Below are 25,248 nucleotides of genomic sequence, written 5' to 3'. Positions count from 1 at the left end.
TGCGCATGCGCCCAATGCAAGAGTGGCTCAACAGCCAGTGGTGTCAGGCCAGCGGACTATGGATCGATCTAGTGGTGGTCTCGCATGCCTTGGTTCTCTCGCTACGGTGGTGGACAAAGGAAAACCTGGAAAGAGGGAAACCCTTTGCCACACCCGCGGCAGAGGCCACTCTAACCACAGACGCATCCCTCACAGGATGGGGGGCTCACCTATCCCATCAGACTGCTCACGGAGTGTGGACTCCGAACGTAGCATCCAAGCACATAAATCTACTGGAGCTACTAGCTGTGTTCAAGGCACTAAAAGCCTTCCAGGAACACCTACAGGGCAAGACTGTGTTGGTCCTTACAGACAGCACCACAGCCATGTACTACATCAACAAGCAGGGGGGCACCCACTCTCCAGGACTGTCCAAACTGGCCCAGAATATATGGAAGTGGGCACTCAAACAAAACATGTTCCTACTGTCACAACATGTACCAGGGGAACTCAATCTGCTTGCAGACAAACTCAGCAGAGATTTCCCCCTGCCCGAAGAGTACGAATGGCGACTGCACAAAGACATCGTCTTTGACGTCTTCACACAATGGGGATTCCCAGAAATAGACCTATTTGCAACCCTGGAGAACTCACAATGCCCAAGTTACGCCTCCAGGTACCCCCAGAACCAATCCAAGGGGAACGGTCTGTCGATGCAATGGTCAGGGAAATTTGTTTACGCTTTTCCCCCGACTCCCCTTCTCAACAAGGTGGTGCACAAGATGCACCAGGAACAAGTGACCATGATACTGGTAGCCCCAATGTGGGCCCGACAGCCATGGTTCGCTCACTTGATGGAGATGTCTCTATCTCCCCCAATGAAACTCCCCTGCCCGTACAACATGCTGTCACAAGACAAGGGCAGGACCCTGCACCCATGCCCCCAGAACATGAACTTAGCAGCTTGGCTCCTGAGATCATAGAATTCGGACATCTACAGCTCCCGCAGAGATGCATGGACATCCTCAGGGAAGCCAGAAAACCTAACACTCGCCACTGCTATTCTAGCAAGTGGAAGAGATTTGTCATCTGGTGCGGAGGAAAAAGCATCAACCCGATTGACTGCTCTCCCACACATATTGTTCTATACCTGACCCACTTATTGGATTCAGGTCTAGTGTTCAATTCCATTAAAGTCCACCTAGCGGCACTTTCTGCATACACCACTTCCCAAGTCAAGGTGTCGTGGTGGAAGATCCCTGTTATAAAGGCCTTCATGGAGGGAGTAAAGAGAATACACCCCCCGATAGCTGACCCAGCTCCCGGATGGGACCTTAACGTGGTACTTACCAGACTCATGGGCTCACCATTCGAACCCATGCACAAAGCATCTCTTAAAGACCTCACTCTGAAGACTGCTTTTTTAATAGCTATCACCTCCATCAGGAGAGTAAGTGAACTAAAGGCTCTTTCTGTTCTAGACCCCTTCGTTACAATTCACAGAGATAAGGTGGTTCTACGCACACACCCAAGGTTTGCTCCAAAATTCATATCGAAAATTCCACGTAAACCAGTCTATAGAACTGCCAACGTTCTTTCAAAATCCTTCCAACTTGGGAGAAAAAACTCTGCACACACTATATGTGCGCAGAGCGGTCATGTTCTACATGGAAAGAACCAGACCACTGAGGAAGACTAATCAGTTCTTCGTCTCGGTGGCAGCAGGAAGAGAAGGGGGATGCAGTTTCAAAGTCCACTATTTCTAGATGGATTGTTCAATGCATCACTCTCTGCTATACTCTTGCTAAGAGAGAACTGCCCTTTAAGCCAAGAGCACACTCTACTCGAGGCACAGGGGCGTCCATAGCATTCATTGCAAATGTTCCCCTTGAGTCCATCTGCAAAGCGGCTACCTGGAGTTCTGTGCACACCTTTACAAAACACTACTGTCTAGATGCACACTCGAGATCTGACTCCCAGGTGGGACAGGCAGTATTAAGACATCTTTTCTCTACTGTTCCTTCTCATAACCCACCGCCAACTCCGGGTACTGCTCGCTAGTCTATGCACAGCATGTGATTCTAAGCAAATTAACAAACATCAGAAGACAATGCATTACTTACCGTAAAAGCATTTCTGATGGTTGTATCTGCTTAGATTCACATGCGCCCACCCTTCCTCCCCGCTCGGATGGAAGGAACATAGACTTCCTTTTATATCTATCTTTTCTGTACTCACTCACGTCTAGAAGGCTCCCTCAGGGCAGAAAAATACAAACAGAGGGACCTCGATGCGTGAGGGATTGTGGGTACAACGCACGTCACTATAGGGATAGTATTTCAGACACGCCTTGTCGACGTCCCTTTTCGACTACGAAAAACAAAATGCAATACTCCGCAGTGACAACTGGATGTCGGACCTATGCACAGCATGTGAATCTAAGCAGATACAACCATCAGAAATGCTTTTACGGTAAGTAATGCATTGTCATGAACTATAAGGCTTAAAACGATGCACTATGCATTAATACAAACCAAGCATCAATTGGGACATCCTATAATACGGTTTCCAGAAATGGTTTTCTTCTGAAATTGCATCATTTATATTTTCACAGTGATTTGGAATTTTCCAAGCCACAGGCAAGAACAAACGTTTGTATTTTCAACCAACAAGTCATTGATATATTTTAGGAGCGATTAATAAGCTGAATGTAGGTTGGTGCCAAATGTAGCAATAGCTTCAGTTCCAAAGAATTCCACAGTCGGCAAACTTGTTTACGTTGTAAATGAATTCTTAAAGCGAAATATACTCATAAAACATGTTCACAGTCTATTTAGCTTCTGTACCCTATGAAATACTGGCAGTCGTTTTGATTTATTTGTAGCCTGATCACCAATCTGTTACGTTATGAAATGCGTGCCAGACATTGTTGACAGGGCAAGTTTGGCTTCCAATAGAAACTAAGGCGGTCTGAAGAATTCTGTTGTTATTCCATCTAAAAGTTTTGATACTAGAAACAGAAATTGGTAAATGTAAAACACATTTTCAGAGTGAAAACAACTAAAGTGGGCAGTCGCATGGAAAAGGAATCTGCATATTCTCATTACAAGCTTATCAGGTTTCAGGCAGAACAAACGGAGAAGACGAGACATTTTGCCAGATCTTCGAGATTATAGTCACAATGGAAGATGAGGTCTGTCAATTATTAGGGTCTTCATAGAAACAACCAGGGCAAATTCCATTACAAAATGATGTGCTGCATCAGCAAAGGAAATAGAAAGTAGTTCTTTTTAATATTTTTTTTATTTTATTGGTTTCAATTCAAACCTTTAAAATGGTTTATAGTCAAAATGTAGAAAGTCAAAAGGTCTAAAAAAAATTTCGAAAAAAAAAAATGTCGAATTTTATTTTATGACGTTTTTTATTCGAAATTGGGAGGTTCCCCTCCACCCCCCTTTTTTGTTTTTTTTTGTTTTACCTATTTTTTTTTTATTTCCGGACCTCAAAATAAATTTATAATTAAAAAAGAGGGAATTCGACATTTTTTTTTCTACATTTATTTTTCGACATTATTGTCATTCTACATTTTGTTTTTCGACATTTTGACTGACCACCAGCCACCCCATGATAAATTGTCTATCTTGCTTCCACTTAATTTGAATCACACTGCGATTGCTCACACGTGTTTAACCTGGCTTCAGTTAAAGCTAAAAAGGATGTTAGAGGCATTATTAGTTTCATGTTGATACAATTACACGTTCTCATCCACCATTCTTCCACACAAAAAGAAGGATGTTCTTCACTTCATCGTCCCAAGTGAATTGATCGCGCGTCTTTCAGTTTTGGGTAAAACAACACCATGTGTTTGAGTGATTCAATTCCGCTGTCACAGAGTCGGCAAGAAAGGTTCAAGCCTACATTACATGCCCATGTACTGGTCCGGTCTTTGGTTTTCAGGGCATTTAAGCGGAACAGCATAAAGAGTCTTTGTGCTTTGGGATTTGGAAACAACTGTAGATATTTTTGTAGGACATTGAACCCTCTTGCCTCCACGGGTGAATTTACCATCACTCCAGCAGCAGATCTCTCAATGCACGTGGACTCCCAATCGCCTCTCCAGATCTTCAATTTTGCTGCCGTGGGATTTGAGTGAAGAGTTTCCACGCTGATGTCATACTCAAGTAGAAGCTCTTCACAGCGTTTTACCCACACAGAGACCATGTCCGTTCTATTCGAGGGGACATCATGAAGAATTCGGAAATTTCACAATCCCCTCAACAGCTTGTGATTTTTGAAATAGAGCCAGTAAATTCCAACTGATCCGAGCGTGCAAAGAAATTAGGGCCAAATCATATCTTATACAAGCAGTCGGAATGCCGATTGGTAAACTTAAGGCTTTAGACCAGAACGTGTGCTCTAACAATGCCCAGTGATTAAGCGAGCATCCCAAGGCGTTCTCTGCTCCATACGTTAGAATAGGCGACAACTTCTGCTCATAAAAATTTCTCAAAGGTCGCATTAAGAATTTTCCGAACCTTCTGTGCAGGAGTAAGGCCTGACATGCCAATTGACCACATTTCCTCTTTGACTCTAGGATCCATGGGGCATCGCAAATGCTGGAATTCAGAATCATGCCCAAGTACTTTACACTTTTTGAAATACGTAAAGTAAAGGGTCATGGCCTAGCTTCCATACAAACTTTGGCCCCTTTGCATGTTGTAAAGCACTTAAGTTATTGAACACCAAGATTTCACTTTTAGCTGCATTGATTTTTAGCTTGTTCAGGGTCACATAATTTTGGACTGCCTCATGTTTTCGTTGTAAGCAAATCGGGGTTACATCCAAGATGACCAAGTCATCCGCGTACAGTATCCAACTGACATGTGATAAATGGATCTTAGGTGGAAATGCTTGCACCGAATTTATTGCAGCACCAATATCTGAAATAAAAAGACTGAAAATTGTAGCTGCCAGCGGGCAACCCTGTTTAACCCCCCTGTGCGTCTTAATCTGGGTAGACAAGTTACCCTTTTGATCTAAACGGATTGTGATTGAAGTGTCCGTATGCAATTCTTTAATAGCCTCTTAACAGACCAGCCGGGCAGCCCCACATCCTCAACTTTTGCCATAGTAACTCCTGATCAATCATATCAAATGCACAGGAGAAGTCAACAAAAGCGAGATATACTTTCATGTTCGTACGTAATGCTTCCATCTTCAAAAGATTCAAGATTAGCAGGTTCAGAGAAGTAGCTCAGCAACAGCCAAGGTTCTCGTCCATGGCCCTTGAACTAGAGAAAGGACTAGAACTCAGTTTCCTCATTGGTTGCTGGCTATGCCTGTTTCCATGAATACCTGTTCTTTTGCAATGACTGTTTTGGGTGTCCTTTTTTCATGACTTTCGCCATCGCATACTCTTGCTTTCAATATCAATCTTTTATCTTGTGCTCCTTGTGCCCTCTGCATCATGTGTCTGTCTAAGTTTTCCTCCCTGCCCCACCCTATCCCTGCAGACTTGACTTTCCCTTTTGTTTTCCCCTTTGCTTGCACTGTTGCGTTTCACCACTCCCAGATCCATTGAGGCCAGTGCCAGACGGGAGTCCCACTACTGTGGCTGAATGCATGGTGCGCTTGTCTCGGTTTGCGATATGGATACGTTTTGGCCTCCTCTTTTTGGGAACTGAGACGAATACATTCAAGGGCCCCGATGGCTGTAGGATTTCCCCCAGGGTCCTTTTCCCCTGATAATAGGAAGACTATCCTGCAGCTTGTATTTTTGTTAACCACCAACTGGTCTACATTACAAGAGATCGGAAGGGGTAGGAGTAGATGTCAGTGGAGTCACGCTGCCTTCTGGGTAAGATCTTTGCATCTGTATAAATGACTTGTCAGTATTAATATCCTTTAAGGAAGAAGCCGACCAGTTATGTTCTATACAGGAACCCTATAAATATCTCCAGCTTCTAACTTCCCTCGTTTTGTTATCCTCCCTCCCTGGAGGTCTACCTGTATCAGAGATGCCCGTTTGTGGTTTCTGGCAACGTGCTCTTCGGCGGTTAGAAGTATTTGGATCTGGAGTCGTTAACTCTGAGTGATCCTTGGCTCTCGAAAAAGTATTCATGAATGCATTTAGGGTTTGGGGTATGGATCACACAGCTTCTGTAGTTATCCAGGATTATAATTGTTCTTTTCTACTGCACTTAATAACAGCAAGTGGTTTCTAAGCACAGGATCGTGATTCAAACCTGTGTTGCGCTGCATTGTCTTGCTTCCAAGACCAGCGCATTGCCCCAAGCTAAGTTAAGGACTATCTTTTAGGTGGATGCATTGGGCAATAGTTACCTATATTCTCTACAGAGCCCAGATTCTAAATAGAATTTTGAGAATGGCATATTACACAGATAAACACAGGCACAGAAACATGTACTGTGGAAGGCTCTGACGTATGTTTTGTCTTTCTGTTAAATAAATTCCTGGCTTTGCTTATCTTGAACTGGTTGTTTAGCACTCAACCATCTTTAGTTGTACTTTTTCTGTATATATTCAAATATAAAATGGTAACTACTTTGGGAGGAGATCAAATTGCAGCAGATTAAAGAGTGGCTTTGTAAAAATATGTGAGCAAGACCTGTAAAGCAATTTAAGCATCCTGGCACAATCACTTTTTTATTATTATTATTATTATTATTATTATAATTATTATTATTATTATTATTATTATTATTTATCATGGAGGTGTGTGTGGCTTCAGAACAGAATTATAAATTGGCTATTCCCTTTCCTCGCTTCCAACGAATGCCAACTGGCCAAGATGTGGTGTTCCATTGGTGTTTGGAGGCTGATTAGCATTGCAAAGCCTCAGTCCTCTAAGTATGGTACAGATGCAACCTTTCTGCACATCTACACAAATCAAGGATTCCATGTTTTCAATATAATGCTAGAATGCAATTAAGAGATCATGTGGAGAAGGGTTATGTTAGAAATGGATGCTCCAGATATTGCAGAGGAGTGGATGCTGAGGATATGATAATTCACATACCGGGACTGTTCATGCATACAGAGGGATCTCTATGAGCACTAATGTATGTGACAGGGTCAGGACCCTGCAAGATGCTGATTCTGATGAGGGAAACGCAGGCCTCGCCATACCTGGGGTAGACAGTCTATCAGAGTGTATGCCAGAGCCAGTCCTACCCGAGAGGCGTGGTGCAGGAGTTGGAGGGGCCTCAGTCCTTGCCCTTCCTGAGTATGCATTGTGTGTGACTTCTGGTACCACTGTCTATTCCACAATGCACCAACCTCTCTTCTGGCCAGAATCCTCTTTTGTCCATCTCAGAACCACAACTCCCTGAATGCACCTGGGTGCAACCCTGAAAACCAATATCAGAACCAGGGGAATAGAATAGATAACAGAAATGGAATGGACTGGGATTTGTCCTGACAGAGATGAGAAACCCAACACACACCTCCCAACCCAAGACAGACCGCAAGGGAATGCTGGGACACACAAAAATAAAATTGCATAGTGAGGGGAGTATAGGGTAGCAGTTGAGACACAAAAATCCTCAACTAACCAAATTTGAAACACATCTCTCCAACACATGAAAGCAATGAGGAAACCCAGCAGCATGAACACCTGACTGCTACCCTGCCCATGGAGATTGAAAAGGGGGTGGTGCTATGGGGGATTTATCAATCTTTCCACCTGGGTGAGACAGCCCCTGGCGAAAGATAGCCAGAGATTGTTCAAGTGGGGCATGTGACCACAGTTACCAATGGGAGCCTGGAAGAGTGTTGGAAGAGGGAAGTCTAGGCTTAAAAACCCAGCCAGCACAGAGGAGATTGAAAGGTGTTCGGTTGAGATTGAAAGCAGAAGAGCTGGACCAAGGCACCAGTGAGGAGGGTGTACCAGGTGGATAAGTAAGTGGCAGAGGCTGTTGGAATACAGGGAGAGACTGACGATGAGATATTGGTGGTCAGAGAATGTAGTACCAGTTGAATGTAGTGTAGTATGAGGAGGAGGGTGTAAAAGGTGCGTGAGAAAGATATGAAGATCGAGAGAGAGTGGAAGAACTGTAGGGGGGATGTGAATGTGTGATGGTTGAAGTTGGGAATGTCCTCAATGTTTTTATTAGATCTAAGGGGAGTATGTTCCAGAATTGAAGCCCTTATGTTGACAACAATCTAGACCCAATCTTATTTTCTTTTCACTTTTTCACCATGATGGAATGAAGTTTCTTGCAGAGGAGGATCTCAGATTTCTGCTTCGGCGATGATGGGTTACACAGTCATTTTTGCATTTCCGGCCCTACTTCCATGTTGCTTAGTGTTTCCTGTACACTGTTTTAAGGATGGTCCTGGATTGTGTATATATAATTGTTTGATAATCTATACAACTAGTGTTATGTCGTCCATAGCTTTAAGCCCTATGAGAAGTCTCACTGATTTAAGACTAGGTGAAGTTGATTTGTTGATTTTTGGGGGAGTCTCAAGTAGAAGTATTTACAATGGTATAATTTTCAGAGAATCCAGTCTTTGGTATTTTCTGTTGTATTGTTCTTTAAAGGCACTCTAATCTCATGGTTCTGTTATGGAGTCTTACTTTTAGTTTTGAATTCTGGATCAGTGGTGGCAACGAGTGTTCACTAGGAAATGCGTATTGTGAAAAATCTGAGGGTGGGTCACTACTCAGTTCCCCAGGGACCCTTTATTCAGGTGGCCAGGGAAGAGCCATCGCTATTGGATCCTGACCCTGGGGGGTGGACAGGCGAGGGAGGATCACCTGTGTAGGGGGTCTTCGGGTAGGGAAAAGAGACACCTGAAGGTGAGACATGGTATCCCCTTTTCCGGACAGTTGTTTACCCCACATTCCCCCTGCCTTAATGGGATATTACAACTCCCATAATGCCCCTCCCTTCTTTGCAGTACCAACTACTGAGACGAGGAAGAGGAGGACTGAGACTAGGAAGATTACCACTGGTGATAAGCAATGGCCCTGTCCCACTAATAAGGCCAGGCAGCGCCAGGAACTCAGCCGCAATCACCCGCACCTGAAACTCATTCACAACTACTCAGAGTATAAGTGGAGCACAGAACTAGGAGAGAGGCGAGAGCAGGTATGAGAAGGAGCAGCTGAGCCAAAGGCTGTTAAACACCAGGCTGCAGAGAACGTAAAGCCGAGATGCTAACATGTTGTGAGCGAGAGGAAGCAAGGAGAGGGTATCTCCAAGAAGCCCAAAGTGGTGTTGAGTGGAAAGCCGAAAAACTTCCTTCCTTTGATGTGCCTGAAGGTTACTCATTTCCCCGGAGCGACAGAAAGGCCAGAGAAGGTCTAAGAAGAAAGGGGAGAGACCCTGACCTCGGATGCGATTGGGGAGGAGAGCATATTACAATCTATCAAAGCCAAGGAATGAAGGGAGAGCCCAGTTTGTAAAGACGCGAATGCTAACCATGTTGCAAGCAAGACAACGCGTCTGGCAGCAGATGCGAGAAGAGAAAGATACCATTGTTGTTTTGGAAATACAAAGTAACAGAGTGGTCCTGTCGAGAAAGAAAATGTCAAAAGCCACAGCCAGATACCACACAATCAGTAATTGTACAGTAAAGGGCACCAACCTGGGGTAGGCTCAGCCGTGTAGCAGAATGGAGAATTTACCTGGTCACCCTCCTCATGCCTAGGTTAGTGAATAACCGGAAGAACAGGGCTTCCAGGGAAACCCTGAAGGGGAAGAAAACCCTGTTCTTGTAGTACGTGTTCCTTATGCAACGGAGTAAGAGCAGAACTTCATGCGAGGTAATCTGCGGGGTTCTCTTTCTTGCACTGTAATTCAAAAGGATAGGTGAAACCAGGCACTAAATAGAACTGTCTTCTTTGAGGAAGTAGTTATTAATAACCTTAGTATGCAGGCTGGGACTGGAGCTGCTGGTGACATTGCATGTGATTCCCTGGGAGGAGAGCGAGGCTTTGTTCGCCCAGAAGTTTGCTTGCTACAATGTGAGGAAGGGTGAGATAAGAGGAACCCCCTGTATTGAGAATGTAAGAAATGAAAGAAAGCCTACCAAGTTTGGCCGGCTGGGGAACTGTGCAGAGTGCCACGGCAACAGCGGAGTGAGAAGGAAGAGATTGAGAACTCTTGAGCATGCTATTTGTGTATAGGTTGGCAGGGGACCCGAAGGAAGATGAAAACGTACCAGCAGCTGGAGGATTCCCTGGGAAGTCGCTAGAGGGGGGGAGCTGGAGAGACGTGTCGGAACGCTGCGTAAAGCGAGGAGGGGCCGCAAAGAGTAAGTAAGAAGCGTGAGATAGTAAGCCTGCAATTTCTTATGAAAAGTAAATTGAATCCTAAGGAGGAGGCGAACTTACGTAGCGTGACCACTACTGAAGTAGCAACGCAATGTTGCACTGTCAGAGACTCCAGAAATACAGACTCGGAGGCCCGGGGAAGAGTTAGCACCGTCAGTCCCTTGTGAATGCCTGCAATGTTACTCTCCATACATGGCGCCATCTTGTGAGGTGCGTAACGGATCACAGCAAGGCGCCGCCAACAGCGCCGCACAGACCATCCTAGCCTATGGGATGTCACAGAAAGAAACATTATCGAAAGTCTCTGTGAACTATAATCTCCCGCAGAAAAGGGAGCGGAAAACTAATTGTGTTATAAATTGATGTTTGAAGCAAGTCGCAGAGTGAGGCTGATTGGAAAAGGAGCTGTGATCACAAAAGGGTTCGTTGATGAATAAAGTGAATGTTTAAAGTATGAAACAAGTGAGACTTCAAGGAAGTTTGTGAAGCCAAGGTTCTAAGGGAGCACGTGTGAATACAAGGAACTATAATAACCAAGGTTGCGAAGTGATCATGCGTAGGCCTGAATAAATCTATGCAGTTTTGAAAGTCTTTGACGTGAAAGTAAATTGACAACCAAGAAGGTTGGGCAAGGGAATCTTGCGACAAATTGGAAGAAATTAAAAGTACTGAAAGGCCTAGACTTGGGTGAGGGAAGGGTGAGGGAACCCTGAGGCTCCCATGGTGAAAGATTCACCTGCAATATTGCCACAATCACTAGGCCTTGTGGCATTTGGATCGTGGACGTGCAGCAAACTGGAAGTGTCCTGAAGGGGAGGGCTAGGTCAGGGGGGAAGGTAAGGGGAGTGGGCGGAGGGATGCAGGTGGGATGGAGCCCCAGGGGCTGGTTGAATGCTGGGGGATAAGTGCTGGGGGGAACCCAGAGGGCAGGTGCGTGGAGGATGGGATAAGGGTGAGCTAGTGCGAGGAGGCGTGTGAACCAGACTCCGCAGTAGGGGTGTCACAGTATTAGTTTTATGGCGGTACGATAACCTTCTTGCCAAATGACGGTATATCATGGTTATTGCAGTGTAGCAGGTGGAGTTAACTAATCTTAACAAATATGTTCTTAAAAGGTCATAAATTGTCGGATTTATCATCACAAACAAAACCAGGCACCCAGGGCCAGAATTGGGCTTTTTGACACATACTTTCCACTGAAATGCCACCGCTTGCTTCCACCAGACAGAAAAACATGTGTGGAGACAGAGGAGGAGGAGGGGGGGGGGGGGCTCTGCTGCGACTGGCAAAGCAAACTTAATAGCTTTTCTTAAGTGGTCATTTAGGCTTTTAGCTCCCCCACTGGCTACTGGTGAAGATGAACATGTTGCCATCTTGATAATCTGCATGCCACAGATCAATGGAAGACAACGGTAGTATGTGCTTGTGTGCGCGCGCGCGCGCTCTCTCTCTCTCTCTCTCTCCCTCTCTCTCTCTCTCTCTCTCTCTCTCTCTCTCTCTCTCTTTTTACTTTACAGCTAGTTTACTTGCGGGCCAAAAGGTGTTCAGTAGTCAGACATTTTACCCTTTGGTATGGCAGCAGGGAATACGCGCAGAGATGAGTGAATTTCATGGTGTGACTTATTATATGTAAATTCAATGATGGAACCAGCGAAATCCCCCATTGTCATATGTTTAGAAAACATTATCCATTATAAATATATAAACCTCAAAGCCGTCAACCCCAAGTAAATCCTTTTCCTTCTTGGCACTATATTTATTCTTCCTATTGCTAACATAATGATTTTGTGTCGGGCACATGTGGTTACGGAATGGCATTAAAATCTACTCCAACTGAAACTACTTGTACCAAAAAAAAATAAAACATTTTACATTGCCTTTTTGCATTTGAAGTTCTTTAACTTACCATTAAGTCAATGCTCTTTATCTTACGAATACGCAGGCAGGATTTTCCAGCTGTAGCAAGGTAGCATTTTGAAACTTGTCTCTACACATATTTAGCTGATCCTCCAGGAATCTAAGGCGGCTGCAGAATTGGTCTTTCATGGCGCTCACTCGTTGATCGCTTTGAATGAAAGAGTGACTAGTAGAAGTGTTATAAGGCACATTTTGAGAATTGAGCTTGCTGCTCAGTCACAGGTCATCGGTTTGAAAATTTGCATCGACTTGCATTTTTTTGGAACCACATGGCCTGGCCATCATGATCCCTTGCTGCGACAAAATTTGTTTTGGCAACTCTTTATCCCATTAAAAGGGAGAAAAGTCACTCGTATGCGGTCTGAAAGCCCCTGTCATTGTGTTTCTTTTGTCAAAATGTCATAGCCAGCACGGACACACCGAAAGGTTGCATAGTGATATAATCACTATAGTTTGTTTACCATCTGCCTGGTGTATTATGAAGGTCTGATGTCGGAGTCACCACTGACCATATAATCCTAAAAGGGCAGCGTTCAGTAGGCGCGGTTGATTTCATTCTTGATTCTTGCAATACATGTTCTTTTACCTTCTTTAAGATAGTGGCAAAAAAACAAAAAACTATGAAAATGACAAAGTTCAAATGCATATCAGCACACATATGGCATAGACCTCCACCTCACCACAGTCCCATCATTACCGTTTTCCCCAGGTCTGAGTTCATTAGGACCCTTTTGATGCGAGTTCAGAGGGAGGAATGCTTTCATGCGTGGTGTCACAAATTGAGAATAGACCTAAAAAATATTTCACCCCCATTGCTCTAGATACTTCAAATTGAATGTAGAATCTGTCCTGCCTGCTTGAGTCCAGTGCCATATGCAGTAGGCAGGTGGGTGAAGGATCAAGCGAAGCAACAACTCTAGTGCCAATGTGCAAATCTTCAGAGGACAGTGGGGGGCGCAGTTTATTTACTAGCAGAAAGCACTGATAGGCCCAGTGTTCACACAGTCTACAGCAGGGTCGAACTGGGGCATAAAATTGTCTGTGGCACCAACATAAAAGTGGCACACAGTTGCAAATGGGAATTCATTCCTTTTGGAACACTATTTGAATAGTAATTAAGGGGGAGATTCTTGATAAAATGTGATGCAAATTGTACATTTAAAAGAATATTTATTCAGCAACAGTGGTCAAAACTATTAGCCGCATAGTGAAGTCACTCATCAAACTGGCCCACTTTGGCCCAAGAAGTGCCCCACTTTGACCCAAAGAACTGGCCCACACAAGCATTTTGTTTATTTGGTTCAGCCATGGGCATATTGCCCTAAAGGCCAGTCAATGCCTGGTCTACAGAGCTAAAGTTGTTTGTGGACATGCATCAGAAGGGCATCCAGTTCATTCCCACCTTTGAATTTCTGGGATGTGTAGTACCCCATCTTTCAAATTGGTGGGAAAACTACAAATCCCAGAATTCTAAGCTAAAACAGAACTGGGTGGCTATCCGATCCATGACCATGAGAAACTTAAGTACCTTGAATCTAAACCTTGGGGAGAGTAATTAGATATGCATGACTTCACTGGCCGTCCATTTTTGTTTTACAATTTGCACAGCCAAAGCAAGAGCTGTTCCAATGTGTGTTTGCTTAGTGCTGTAGGACCTTAACTTACTGAACTAATGGCACATGATGCCGGGCCAGGCTGAATCGATAGATTTCTGCTCCTGTTGGCTGAGTGGTTTGAAAAGGCTGCAGTGCAAGACCAAGTCTGTGCAGCACTTGCTTACTGCAGCCTTTTCAAATCAGATTGAAAAGCACACTTGACGGTATCAACGGTATACCGGTATAAACAACGTGGTGATTGTTATTGTTCAATTAAGTTGTTCACGGTATCTTTAACGGTATACCGTTATACCGTTACATCCCTACTCCGCAGTCTAGTCAGGGAAGGGTGCCCAAAGGCAAGTGCTGGAAGGGTGTGTTGAGGCAGACTGGTCGACGGAGGGCCTGCCCCCTGTATGACTCAGAAGGGGCCAGGCAGCCAGTCGCAGCAGCAGAGGGGCTTTAGCCATGAAGGGGAAAATCGAAGGAGGAGGAAAAAAGGAAGGTCTTGAGAAGCTTCTGGAACTTAAGGAGATCCGGCTCAAGTCGGCGAGGGTTGGGGAGGCCATTCCAGAGGGAGGTTCCTGCCGAAGAAAGAGATTTACCCCCCCCACTCTCTGCTTGGAGAAACGTCTGACCTGCAGAGAATTAGTGCTAGCTGACCGAAGGACTCTAGCAGTGAAGTATTTACGGAGAGGAAGTTGGATGCAGCACAGTCCCAGGCCCCAGCAAGCCTTGTGGACGATGCAGAGGGCCTTGAATTTGATCCTTGCAGCCACCGGGAGCCAGTGGAGAGATGTCCGGGCTGGAGGGATGTGGTCCCTGGGCTTAAAGCCAAGTACAAGGGTTAGAGTAGCAGAGACAGAGAAGTCTGAACAATTACGAGTGGAAACGTGTGTGTGCCAGGATTGTGTCCTGGTGCCAATTGTTTTCACCTTATATAAAATTGTTTCTGTGTGCAAATGTCGACAGGAAGAATGTTTTCCTTGCACCCCTAAGACCCTTGCCCCACATATTCTAGGACGGGTACGATTTTCTATTCCAACTCCAGTCCAAGAATATTTGGGAAAAGTGCTTGATTGTTGTGGGAGTGCACATGTTGGGAAATGGCAACCTTTTCTCAGGCGACTTTACCACTGGATACCAATATTCCCCGTATGACTACCTGGTGGAAGGCAAATCCCAGTATTCAGCATTGGTCATTGGGCCTGCTTTTCACAAAATCCAAGATTTGGCAAAATATGTCCCCCCAGATTTCAGATTGGGGAAAACCATGTACTTGCCCTTCAAGTGGTTTAATGTTTTTAATTTGCTTTTGTTGCCAAAGACGGGATTTGAACACATGGCATCCGGACGAAGGCCGAGAGGCTTACCCACTAGACCACTTGAACATCTGGTCAGAATATATGTGAATATGCTTGCTAGAATTGCACGCTGCAGAAAATATTTAAGCAGGTTTAAAATGTGTGCACCTTTTAATTTGCTTGCAACATTATAGGGAACACTCCTCATCTTTTGGGTTATTTTCAAGATGTTCATAATTACTTAATCTCCTGAAATGATAATGTTTGCTTATGGGGATCTTAGAAAAATCTCCCGCGTTTGCCAAGTAAGCTCCATTGTCGCTGGTGGGAATCCCACAGTTAATCATTTTCATTTCCAGCACTGTCAGTATTAAGATATGCACACAATGCTCTTCTGCTAGCTCGTACCCCAGCAGCCCTGAACGAACCTTTCGAAGGCAAGTTTATCATCCATGGCAAATAAAGGGCCTCGTAGTAAATGATAACAAAGTTTGAAGTAAAGTAATGTTGAATCCAATGTACCTGGAACATAACAGATTGGAAATCTGCGCTATGTTCAAATAACTGGGTATCTTTTAAATCCATGCTCACGTGGGACGATCGCGTGTGTAATCAAGCAGGAACATGCATTAGCAATACCAACAGTTTTGGCTTGTGTGTATGCATAGGATAGGCAATTACCAGGCTCTGCCATAATAGTACTAACTGGCGATTCATGATAGCAGCTGTGAAACGTGTGTCCCTGGGTATATAATAGCAGTGCAATGGCAAATGCATATTCCTTGGTCACACAAAAAGCAAAACGCTTGGCTTTGCCAATGCTTATTTTTAACAGGACTTCATTGAAGGACATGCATACTGCTTATGACTCAAGTGGCTAAAGGTACGTTTAGTTAAGCTGATTGTATTACACCAGTAGCTCATTTACAGCTCTGGGTAAGCCATTATCTCTCAGAGGACTTCTTTGAAATAACACAGACAGCCACTTCGTGCACAAAGCTGTATTTTACTGCTTGATAGCGTTAGCTGAAAAAGATCCCAGGAGGATGTAATTTGGGTGGAGTGGGGCAGGAAGTGGATGTTAATGGCCGTAGGGATTGGTATGACTCTGGGCAGTCAATGGATGAATAAATAACCAAACAACAACTACAAGCTTTGTGTCCCTCCTCGGATCCCATCTCCCTCCTAGCTTTCCTGCCAATCAATAGTTTGGGCTTATTTGGTGCCATCTAACAGCCAAAAGTAAAAAATACCCTGGTTCATGGGCAGTTCTTCACTTTCTAAAAATATAACTATGCTACTGTGTCATTACTAAAGGATTGTTATGAAAAAATCAGTAGCAATAGGGGTGTATGGTGCAGCCATGTGGGGGCGTGCAGAGTCCTACAAGTTACACGTAGCACAACATATATGTTTGTGCATGATTCTGAGACTTCCATCTAATGCTACAACATCTAATGTGCATACAGAAGTGAGAATGTCATTTTAAGAGACTTGATATCTGTGCAGCCACTGTTGTATTGGGGAACTCTACGGAGAATGTCTGAAGCTGTGTTAACCGAAGAGTTGCTCGAGAATGTTTGTAATAGTTCTTTTAAAAATAGAACATCATGGCTGAATTCCATAAGGTTATATTTGCGATCTATAGCTTTGGAGGATTGGTTTTCATATGCTGGTGTGTTCACTTGGTTGCTAAGGATCATATCTGATCTTTGTTTCTTGGTAACTTAAGAACAGAGCAGGAGTTCATACCAAGGAATAACATATGATTCTTAGTTGCCTGTGGTACCAACAAACAGAACCACAGGTCTCTACGGTTTAGGTTTGGGTTTTTGCTAATTTGACCACAATTCAGCAAGTGGCGAGTAATGGGCCAGGAGAAAGAAAGGCTGGATTGCCATTCACCTGTGCACTTTACATTTTGGGCCTTTTACAAATATATTAGCTGGAGAACATTAGCACAAGTTTGGGAGAAGTATAAAATTCGAGATTGCAGAGCTGCATTAATCCATCTGTTATCTCAGTCTGATTCTGCAGTTGCTTTTTTGCAGCTGCTGCTTTTGAAAAGAAAGCACAGGCTTATGAAGACATAGAACATTCTTTGGAATTATGCAAGTCATACAGTTTTAGTCGTCCAAAATTGTTGAACCTTTATTCCTTTTCTGTTCGTGAGCCAGAAACCTGTTAGAACAAAGCTCATGATCTGTACTTTCCTAATACGGGATGCTGGTTTAGAGTGCTGGTTTTTATTTGAGAGGTCTTTTTATTTTGTATGTTTAATGTATTTGTTGTATGCTTTTAAGGATTGTTACAATCCAAAATTAAGATTTTGACTGACATTTAGTCATTAATTAGTCCTGTTCGTTTTTGCTTTCATGCATTATTAAACATGACAATCTACCAAGTGAAGGTGGTCCTCAACTACAAAGGAAAATTAGCCATGATTTTATTTCTTATCAAGTTTCAAATTTGAGCTCAAATACTTTACTTTGCCAAGTTCAGATTAGTTTTGACATCTCTTTTACATTTTTCCAGGCACCGGTAGACAATGGTTCAAAAATCACTGGCTATCTAGTAGAGTGGGATGAGGTAAGTCACTTTATATTTTTCTTCATATTGACAGATGTTATATTTGTTATGGCTGATCATTGAAATATATTGGAAATATATTGGCATAGTGGTATTTGTCTACACCAAAGGTTCCTGTAGCTGACGTGAAAAACATATCAGGGGTTTCAAAAACACGTGAGGCTGATTTGGGATTTTGGAACATCCTTCCTTTTACAAAAAATAAAAATCCTAAGGAAAAGCAGCCCCTCCGGTGCACAGTGTTCTAGATGAGTTCATTGTCAATAATTATGTGATCAGCATTTTGGATCGGAATAAATTAGACTTTATATCCAATACTGGTTAATTTGTTAATATTTTCTTCTTGAATTCATTTAATCTTTTGGATATTTCTTTGATTAAGATCCCTAGGAAAAATGCGAGTCATTCATTTATTTATTGCTCTTCCACATTCCTTAAATGTAAAGAGTAATTTGTGTTTTAAAATCATGTCCTTAAATTAGAGTACTTAGTATAAGAATGAGAATCCCTTGTTTTAATGAAAAGGAATTCAGCTGTGTTGGTCCTCCGACTAATGAGGGACCCGTAAAACGTAGGGGTTTAAGTCTGGGTACTAACAAATTATATGTACACAAAAATCCCCTCAGCCATTTGCAATAAAGCTGAGGTTACTATACAGTAAATAAATTGACAAAAGTAGTACATGAGTCTAAAGAATGTATATCAAAACATATATCTTAATTATTGTATATTTCTTTTATGAATAACTCGGGTTTCTTTTTACTTATTGCATTGTTCACAGTGTTTCGCTTTTATCTGAATGCCCCACATTGCATAATTAGTCAATAAAATCAGAGCTCCAAATCAGTACCCATCACCTCACCCAGTGACAATGTGTCTAAATGTAACCAAATCCATTAAATGCAACTAATTAAAATGCTGACTGATTGAGCAGTATGCACACATCATATCCAACTGCTCCCTATCACCCCAACATGTTTCTGTTCTTGTGGTTGAGAACCTTCTTCAGGGGGACTGCCACCAATTTGAATCTTCCAACATGCGATTAATGAAAACATTTTCTTGAAGTAAAACATTTGGCGTATTCTCTATCATTTGCCTGCATGGGCTAGAGCCAGCAAGAGCACTGAAATGCATGTTGCTTTTTTTGTAACTCCTATAGATACATTGACAGACAGGTCTTCCTTCTTGAGTCCACCATTTCCACTCTACTGTCGCCAATCTTTAGCTGTGTGTCAGCAGGGGAGGACTGTGGCTAATACAAAGGCCCTCCTCGATCTGAGCACCAATCGGCACATATTGCCAGTAGAACATGTATTTTTCGTCCGACCATCAACTCCTGCGTCTTCGGTTAGAACGCGACAGCATGTTTTAGTTCATGCTACAGATATATTATAATCACTATACCACCCATGTCCAGATATGATAAATGGATGTTCCTTTACAAATGCATATGCCAGGAGCAGCAAAACTTTGTATTTTATTATAGAGCTTTCAGGGCTGGCACAGCCATCAGAGGTTGTCATTGCAATGGGTGTCTTTGCTCAGGGCCCGTGGCTGATCAAAAGCTGTAAAGTAATGTAAGTGGTCTTGTATAGTACCTTTATGCCACTTTTGGGGCCCTCACTGCATGTGGCTCTATAAGGAAAAAAGGGATAGGGACATGACTGGGGCAGTGCGAGAGGCACAAGAAAGGGAGAGGGGTCATAAGTAGGACAGTGGGAGAGGCAGATGCTACACCTGTGATGTTGATGGGTGTAGGTTGGAAGTACCCACCACCAGTCTGTTTTCTGTGGGTTTGACAAAGAGAGTTGGGAGTATGTTGTCCATAGCGAAGTGCCTAAAATATGATAGATTGCAGTGATTAGACTCTAGTTAGTCGCTGTTGGGAGAGAGTGTGATAGGGCTAAAGAGAAAAACTTGGTCATAGCTCGATTTGTGTATATGTGCTTACAGCTAGGCCTCAGGCAACGTCTGTGGTTCATTTGTGTCTGTAGTGTAAGGTGCTAGGAGATCTTAGAAGGGAGTCCATTTTAGGGGGAAGAAGGGAGTATATCTTATAAGACAAAACAATCTGCACTTCTACCACTGGCCTCTTGCAGATAGACAAGTCCAGTTGTGCTACTTTGCATTGCCACGGTCAATCACTTTCTGTTCAATGGCCCTCTCACACCTTTTCCTCCTCTCCGGACTCCTCATCTACTATCCCTCTTTCGCTCTACTCTCCTCCTAGGTTTTATCTTACTGGTCTCTCTCTCTCTCTCCATTTCTCCCTCTTGCTCTCCCTCGCGCCCTCTCTCGCTTTCCCTCTCTTTTATTATTATTATTATTATTATGGTATTTATTGAGCCCAGCCCTAGCTTGGAGATGCGAAAGAGTGCTTTGCAGAGGTATACAACAATACAGATGCACAAGGGAGTGCTTTGCAGAGGTATACAACAGAACATATATGCAGTCGGGGTTGGATACAGATTGGCACAGAGGAGGTGTACAGCTGTACAGGGTGTTGGGCAGGAGACGGGCAGATGACGTCTAGGAATCAGGTGGTGCGAAGGGCGACCTGATGGCTTAGGTGTAAAGGAGGAGAGACTGCTTGAAGAGGTGGGCCTTGAGTTCTTTTCTGAATTTTAGGAGCATGGGGGGCGAGTCTGATGCTGATGGGAAGGAGTTCCATAGTCTTGAGGCATAGGCAGAGAAGGCTTGTTTTCTTGTCCTTTCCTTTTTGCAGCGGCATCTTTCAAGTCTGCATGTGTCCTTGCTTCTTGCGGTGCAATGTCCACCAGATATGCTGCGTTTCTGGGTAACTTGAGCGCAACTGCCTTATAGATGATGCAGCAATTATTTTGCCGATTTGTGCATGCTGTGGGAGCCAGTGAAGGCTGATGAGGGCCGGGGTGATGTGGCCCGATCTGCGTAGACCCTTGATGAGGCATGCAGCAAGGTATACCACACTTCTAAGGGGCACAAGGGAGGATGACAGGAGGCCTTTGCGGTGGGCGCTGCCCCCATCCAGGTTTGATACGACCAGTGCTTGAAAGGTGGATCTAAAGCTGTCTGGAGGGAGGAAGGGCTTGCCTTTCCACAGGAAGGAGAGCTTGATACCAAGCGGTCTTAGTATTCTTAGTTATGTGTGTCTTGAAGGAGAGGTGTTTGTCGATGTGTAACCCGAGGGACTTGGCACAGGAGGTGAGCTCAGGTCTGTTCGATCTTCTCTTTCTTTCTAAAATAGTTACATAGTTTTGTTTCACACAGGGTACAATGATCTGCAAACTGGTAAATGAGGTAAATGGGCAGTCTGGAAACTCCTTTAATTACCATAAGCTACATGTAAAGGGTTATGGGATGCAAGAACATTTGGAATAGAGAAAGGGTTGCTTGAAATGTTAGGCCTTTTGGCACCTATTTTATCTTCCTTGGTATGTTGGTTGACAGGCTGATGGACACGTCAAATCTCAACATGCTCAGGTGCTATACCCTGTCACCTGATTGGACTTCTGCCAGTCAGGGCAATGCCCGTTGGGAGCAGTGCAAGGCATTTGTCTGGCCTGAGGTCAGGGAGAAGAATACCTGCTAGTTTCTCTATGGGGTTCTGCCCTGCCGTCTCCATCGAGCCTCAAACTCCTCTTACACTGGGCAGAGAACCATAGGGCAAATTGAAATTCTCACAGCCTTCGTCAGCCAGGACTAACCAGATGATGAAGCAGTGCTAGATCCTCTGTTTCACAGTGATGCTGCAATCGTTTAGGGGTTCTTCATGAAGAAGAGCAAGACAGTGGAGTGTGGATTCATCACAATGCCCCACAAAGCTTGGTGCCCCATCCCTTGACCTAAGGAAGGTTTGGTGGCTGCAGGAAGGTGCACCGGAACCTGCTAAACAAGCTGGTAGTGAAGTAATAGTGTGGGGTGTCGGGATAGGACAGACAGTCCAAAAAAATCACAGTTTTGAGCTTGCCATCTCTCTGTCCCCTTCCTAGGTAAAGATCTTTGCCCGAGCTCCTTGGAAAGCATTGCGTAACAGCTAAATAATGAAACCAGAGTTAAATCTGGCATGCAGTAGTCATCTGATTTTAAAGACTGTCTTTCCAGGATATGGAGGGGCTGTCAGGGATTATTTTATGCACTATGAGGGAGATGTCCTTACAGGGGGTTTCCAGGAGCTTGGAAGGTGGTATACCACCGCACCCGTTAACAGCTATTTTGCATTAGAAAAAGAGGGGCTGCCTTTCGGGTTATAGGTTGGGGTTCACTGATTTGTGCTGCATTATTTGTGCATTTTACACAATGTCGTAGGATTTCTGGGATGAATGTCGTGGAACTAGCTAGTTCCAAAAGCTAGGAAAAGATGTATGTTTAGGCTATCTGGGCTGGCTTTGGTTTCCTGGTAAGTTTCTACATTTGTGTGGTATTTTGCCCCTTGTTTAGGGGCTAGCTCTCCTGTCTTAAGTGTGAGCATGTACAGTACAGCATATACAATGTATGCACACAACTCTGTCGCTACATCTAAATCTTGACTAGCAGTATGCCCTGATTTACCAGTGCTAAGTAACGCACGGCTCTGCCAATAGACCTCAGTCATGAGCTGCATCATCCCGTGCAGTGCACTTGGAACTAGGAATACAGTGAAAATGCTAAGGTCTGCCTTGCACACACCGACAAACTTAGCCAAAGTCTAGTAGAATATCTCTAGCCCCTGTAGAACTTTATTATTGAAACTGGATTCATTCATTAACATTCATAAGTGACTGATATGGCCTCATTGCAATGATCTTAGCTGCTGGATCACTTTAATTAACACACTTGTCCTGCCACAAAATTTGCACGCATCCCTATCCATTGAAAAGTGATAATTCAATCTTGGCCAGCAAGAACTGGTTTGCTCTCTGCATGTAGAGAGGTGGCATTCATGTATCAAACTGCCACTTGACAAGTCGATGAAGCCCACATCTAACATTGCATGGAAGTGAGCATGTTGGGTATATCCGTGCCGAGCCAATTGGCTCCCTCCCCACATTTAGCCCAGCATATCTGTCTTGCTCTTGACTCCCGGTAGCCACGGAATATCCCAGCTCGATGCTGCTGCTTCACAATAATCCTCCTTCAGTCACGCCTGCAAGGTGTGATCACTGCTGAGAGAGCCAGCAATGGTGCAACTATGGTCCTGGGAGGATACCTCAGGGGCAACGCAGTGGCCTTGGAAGCAAGACGATGCAGAGCAACACAGGTTCGATCCCTGTGCCAGCGCTAAGGAACCTCTGGGTATTAAGCACGTTACAAATAACCAGCTATAATTATGATAATTCGAATTCCAATCACACACCATGTGATTCTGTAGTATCACACAACACGACAACTCAAGCACTTAGATGAGCCTCACATCTTTTCTTCTGCGAGGGTTCCATAACTGTGTTTACTGGGAAACAGCCACTGGCATGCTGAGGGCTCCTTGAGGATGCAAACATCCCAGCATATACTCTTACCTATTTTAATGCTTGTGGGGGGGGGTGCAGCCATTTCAAATACCCAAGAAGGGGATGAGCTCCATGGAGGAAACAATGGGCCTCATTACAACGTGTGCGGCCACGGAATGAACGGTGCCGGTAAGGGACCGGCACCGTTCATTCCAGGCCACAGAGGTCTGCAGCAGGTCAGACCAGGCATCCTTACCGGGATCCGCTAGCAGACCCGGATGCTAACAACGGGCCCATAATTAACGGTCCCGTTGTTAGCATTCTCCCATTCCCATTGAGCCCTATGGGGGCTCAAATGGGGATGTACCGTGCCTGGGTCCCGAGAATGGGAATTACCGGGCCCGCCATTGTCGGCATGGCCCGGTAATTCCCTATTTCCGGAACCCGGTTTGGGGATAGCCATGCCGGTAAAAGCAGAATGGCTACCTCCAAACTCGTAATGAGGCCCAATGAGTCTTTTCTAGCAGGAAAAAACACTATCTTGCAAAAGCCATGATGGTCTCTTTATTTAGGCGCTAATGTACTTTTATGAAAACGTCCCTACACCTTTTAGGCAAGACCCCCTCTATACTTGAGCAAGACCTATCACAAAGGTGAAAATAAATGTTCTCTATGTCCCAACTATCTAGAATCAATGATGCAGTTATGGACCTAGAATGATAGTCGCCATCTCTCTCCCACTTGACCCTTCACATGGACTATAACCCCTCTGAGGAAGGCTGCGCAGTCCTAGTGACTTGCTCCATCATTGGCTTTAATACCCCGCTTCCTCCATCATACCTCTCTTATTCCTTAATACCATGAAGTTACCCAACCAGACCGAGAAAAGATGAGCTTTGTTCTCTAAAATGGCTACCCATTGTTTGTTGCACTGCATTTCTCGCTCACTCTGCCAGACTACTAGGCTGAAATGTGTAACACATTCCCCCCGTCCCCACCTCCCGACATACTTCAGAGGATTAGACTTATAATTAATGTGACTTCAACCTCTTGTAAAGCGATCTGAAGCCATCAGTTCCAGGTTAGTGCCACATAAAACCTCACATTAATAAATACAGACCCAACCTACGGCTAAGCGAGGATGAAGCCACGGGAAAATACCCATAACATGCCCAAGGAAGTCACTCCACTGGACTGACCTGAAACCCAAATTAATGCAGCATCTCCCTGGCACCCTGAAGAAATACTACCCTCTCCTCCCAATGTTCCCACTTATCCTCATTCCTCCTCCCTCTGGCTTGCATCCCGTTTTTCCCTAACCTTTGTCCGCAGTCAACTCCACTACACAGTGTACCTATTCTCCTGAGCCTTGTAATCATAAGTCTAGCTCTATTTCAGTGCACAGCCAGAGTACCCAATGCACGCCTCGTTCTGAGGACCCTTCTCGTTACCTCTGACCGCTGAATCCATTCTCCACCACAAATGCTTCAGAGGCTCCCTCGCCATAGGGGGCTGGCATCCAAGGCGTTCTGCACACGAGACACCACACCGTTTCCTTCAAGAAACCTTCAGTCTCTGGCTTGGTATGTGCCTGACCTCCCCCCTCGCCATTCCTTTTTTCTCCTCCTGCCTATCCTGAGCGCCTGGAGACTGCCCATGGTTGGTAGCGGTGCGTGGTATAAGTCAATATAACACATCATAACATCTTGACCGAAGCATAAGGATGAGTTACCCCCGCCTTCAGTGAGGCCCTTCACTCACTAGTACCGAACCTAAAGACTAAGTGGATCCACGAGGGTACTGTGACCAGACTGACCCTTGAGATAAGGCGCTGGCACTCCGTGGGGCTCAATTAGTTTTGCCACTGTTACGCCTGGTATCAAGAATAAGAACAGCATTTAATTTCTACCCACCTTCAGGGATAACTCAAGCAGCATTTACATGACTGCTGCGACTGTTCACCTCGATTGCACAGTATAGCATCTGAATAAAATTTGCAACTCAATTATGGTGCAGCATTTCAATACTGCACATTTTCTACCAAAATAATCTGTGAATTTTGAGAAAACTTTGCACAATACTTTGAAATTACATGTAACATCTATTAGCGTCTGGTAGACATAATCATGGTCAACGACCACCACGGGTTCCAA

General features: G+C 44.4%; 1 protein-coding gene across 3 annotated transcripts in view; it reads left to right on the top strand.

The window, feature by feature from the left end:
- FNDC3B (fibronectin type III domain containing 3B) overlaps positions 1-25,248 on the top strand; it is a 796,261-nt gene that overhangs the window by 592,030 nt on the left and 178,983 nt on the right. For all 3 annotated transcript variants that reach the window (XM_069618738.1, XM_069618739.1, XM_069618740.1), the window contains one exon: positions 17,634-17,687. In XM_069618738.1, coding sequence (XP_069474839.1) covers positions 17,634-17,687 — 54 coding nt within the window. The remainder of the gene's footprint in view (positions 1-17,633; positions 17,688-25,248) is intronic.

This window comes from Ambystoma mexicanum, chromosome 10, assembly GCF_040938575.1.
Source record: "Ambystoma mexicanum isolate Mex_15411 chromosome 10, UKY_AmexF1_1, whole genome shotgun sequence".
Lineage (NCBI taxonomy): Eukaryota > Metazoa > Chordata > Amphibia > Caudata > Ambystomatidae > Ambystoma > Ambystoma mexicanum.
This window is presented reverse-complemented; position numbering and strand designations above follow the sequence as displayed.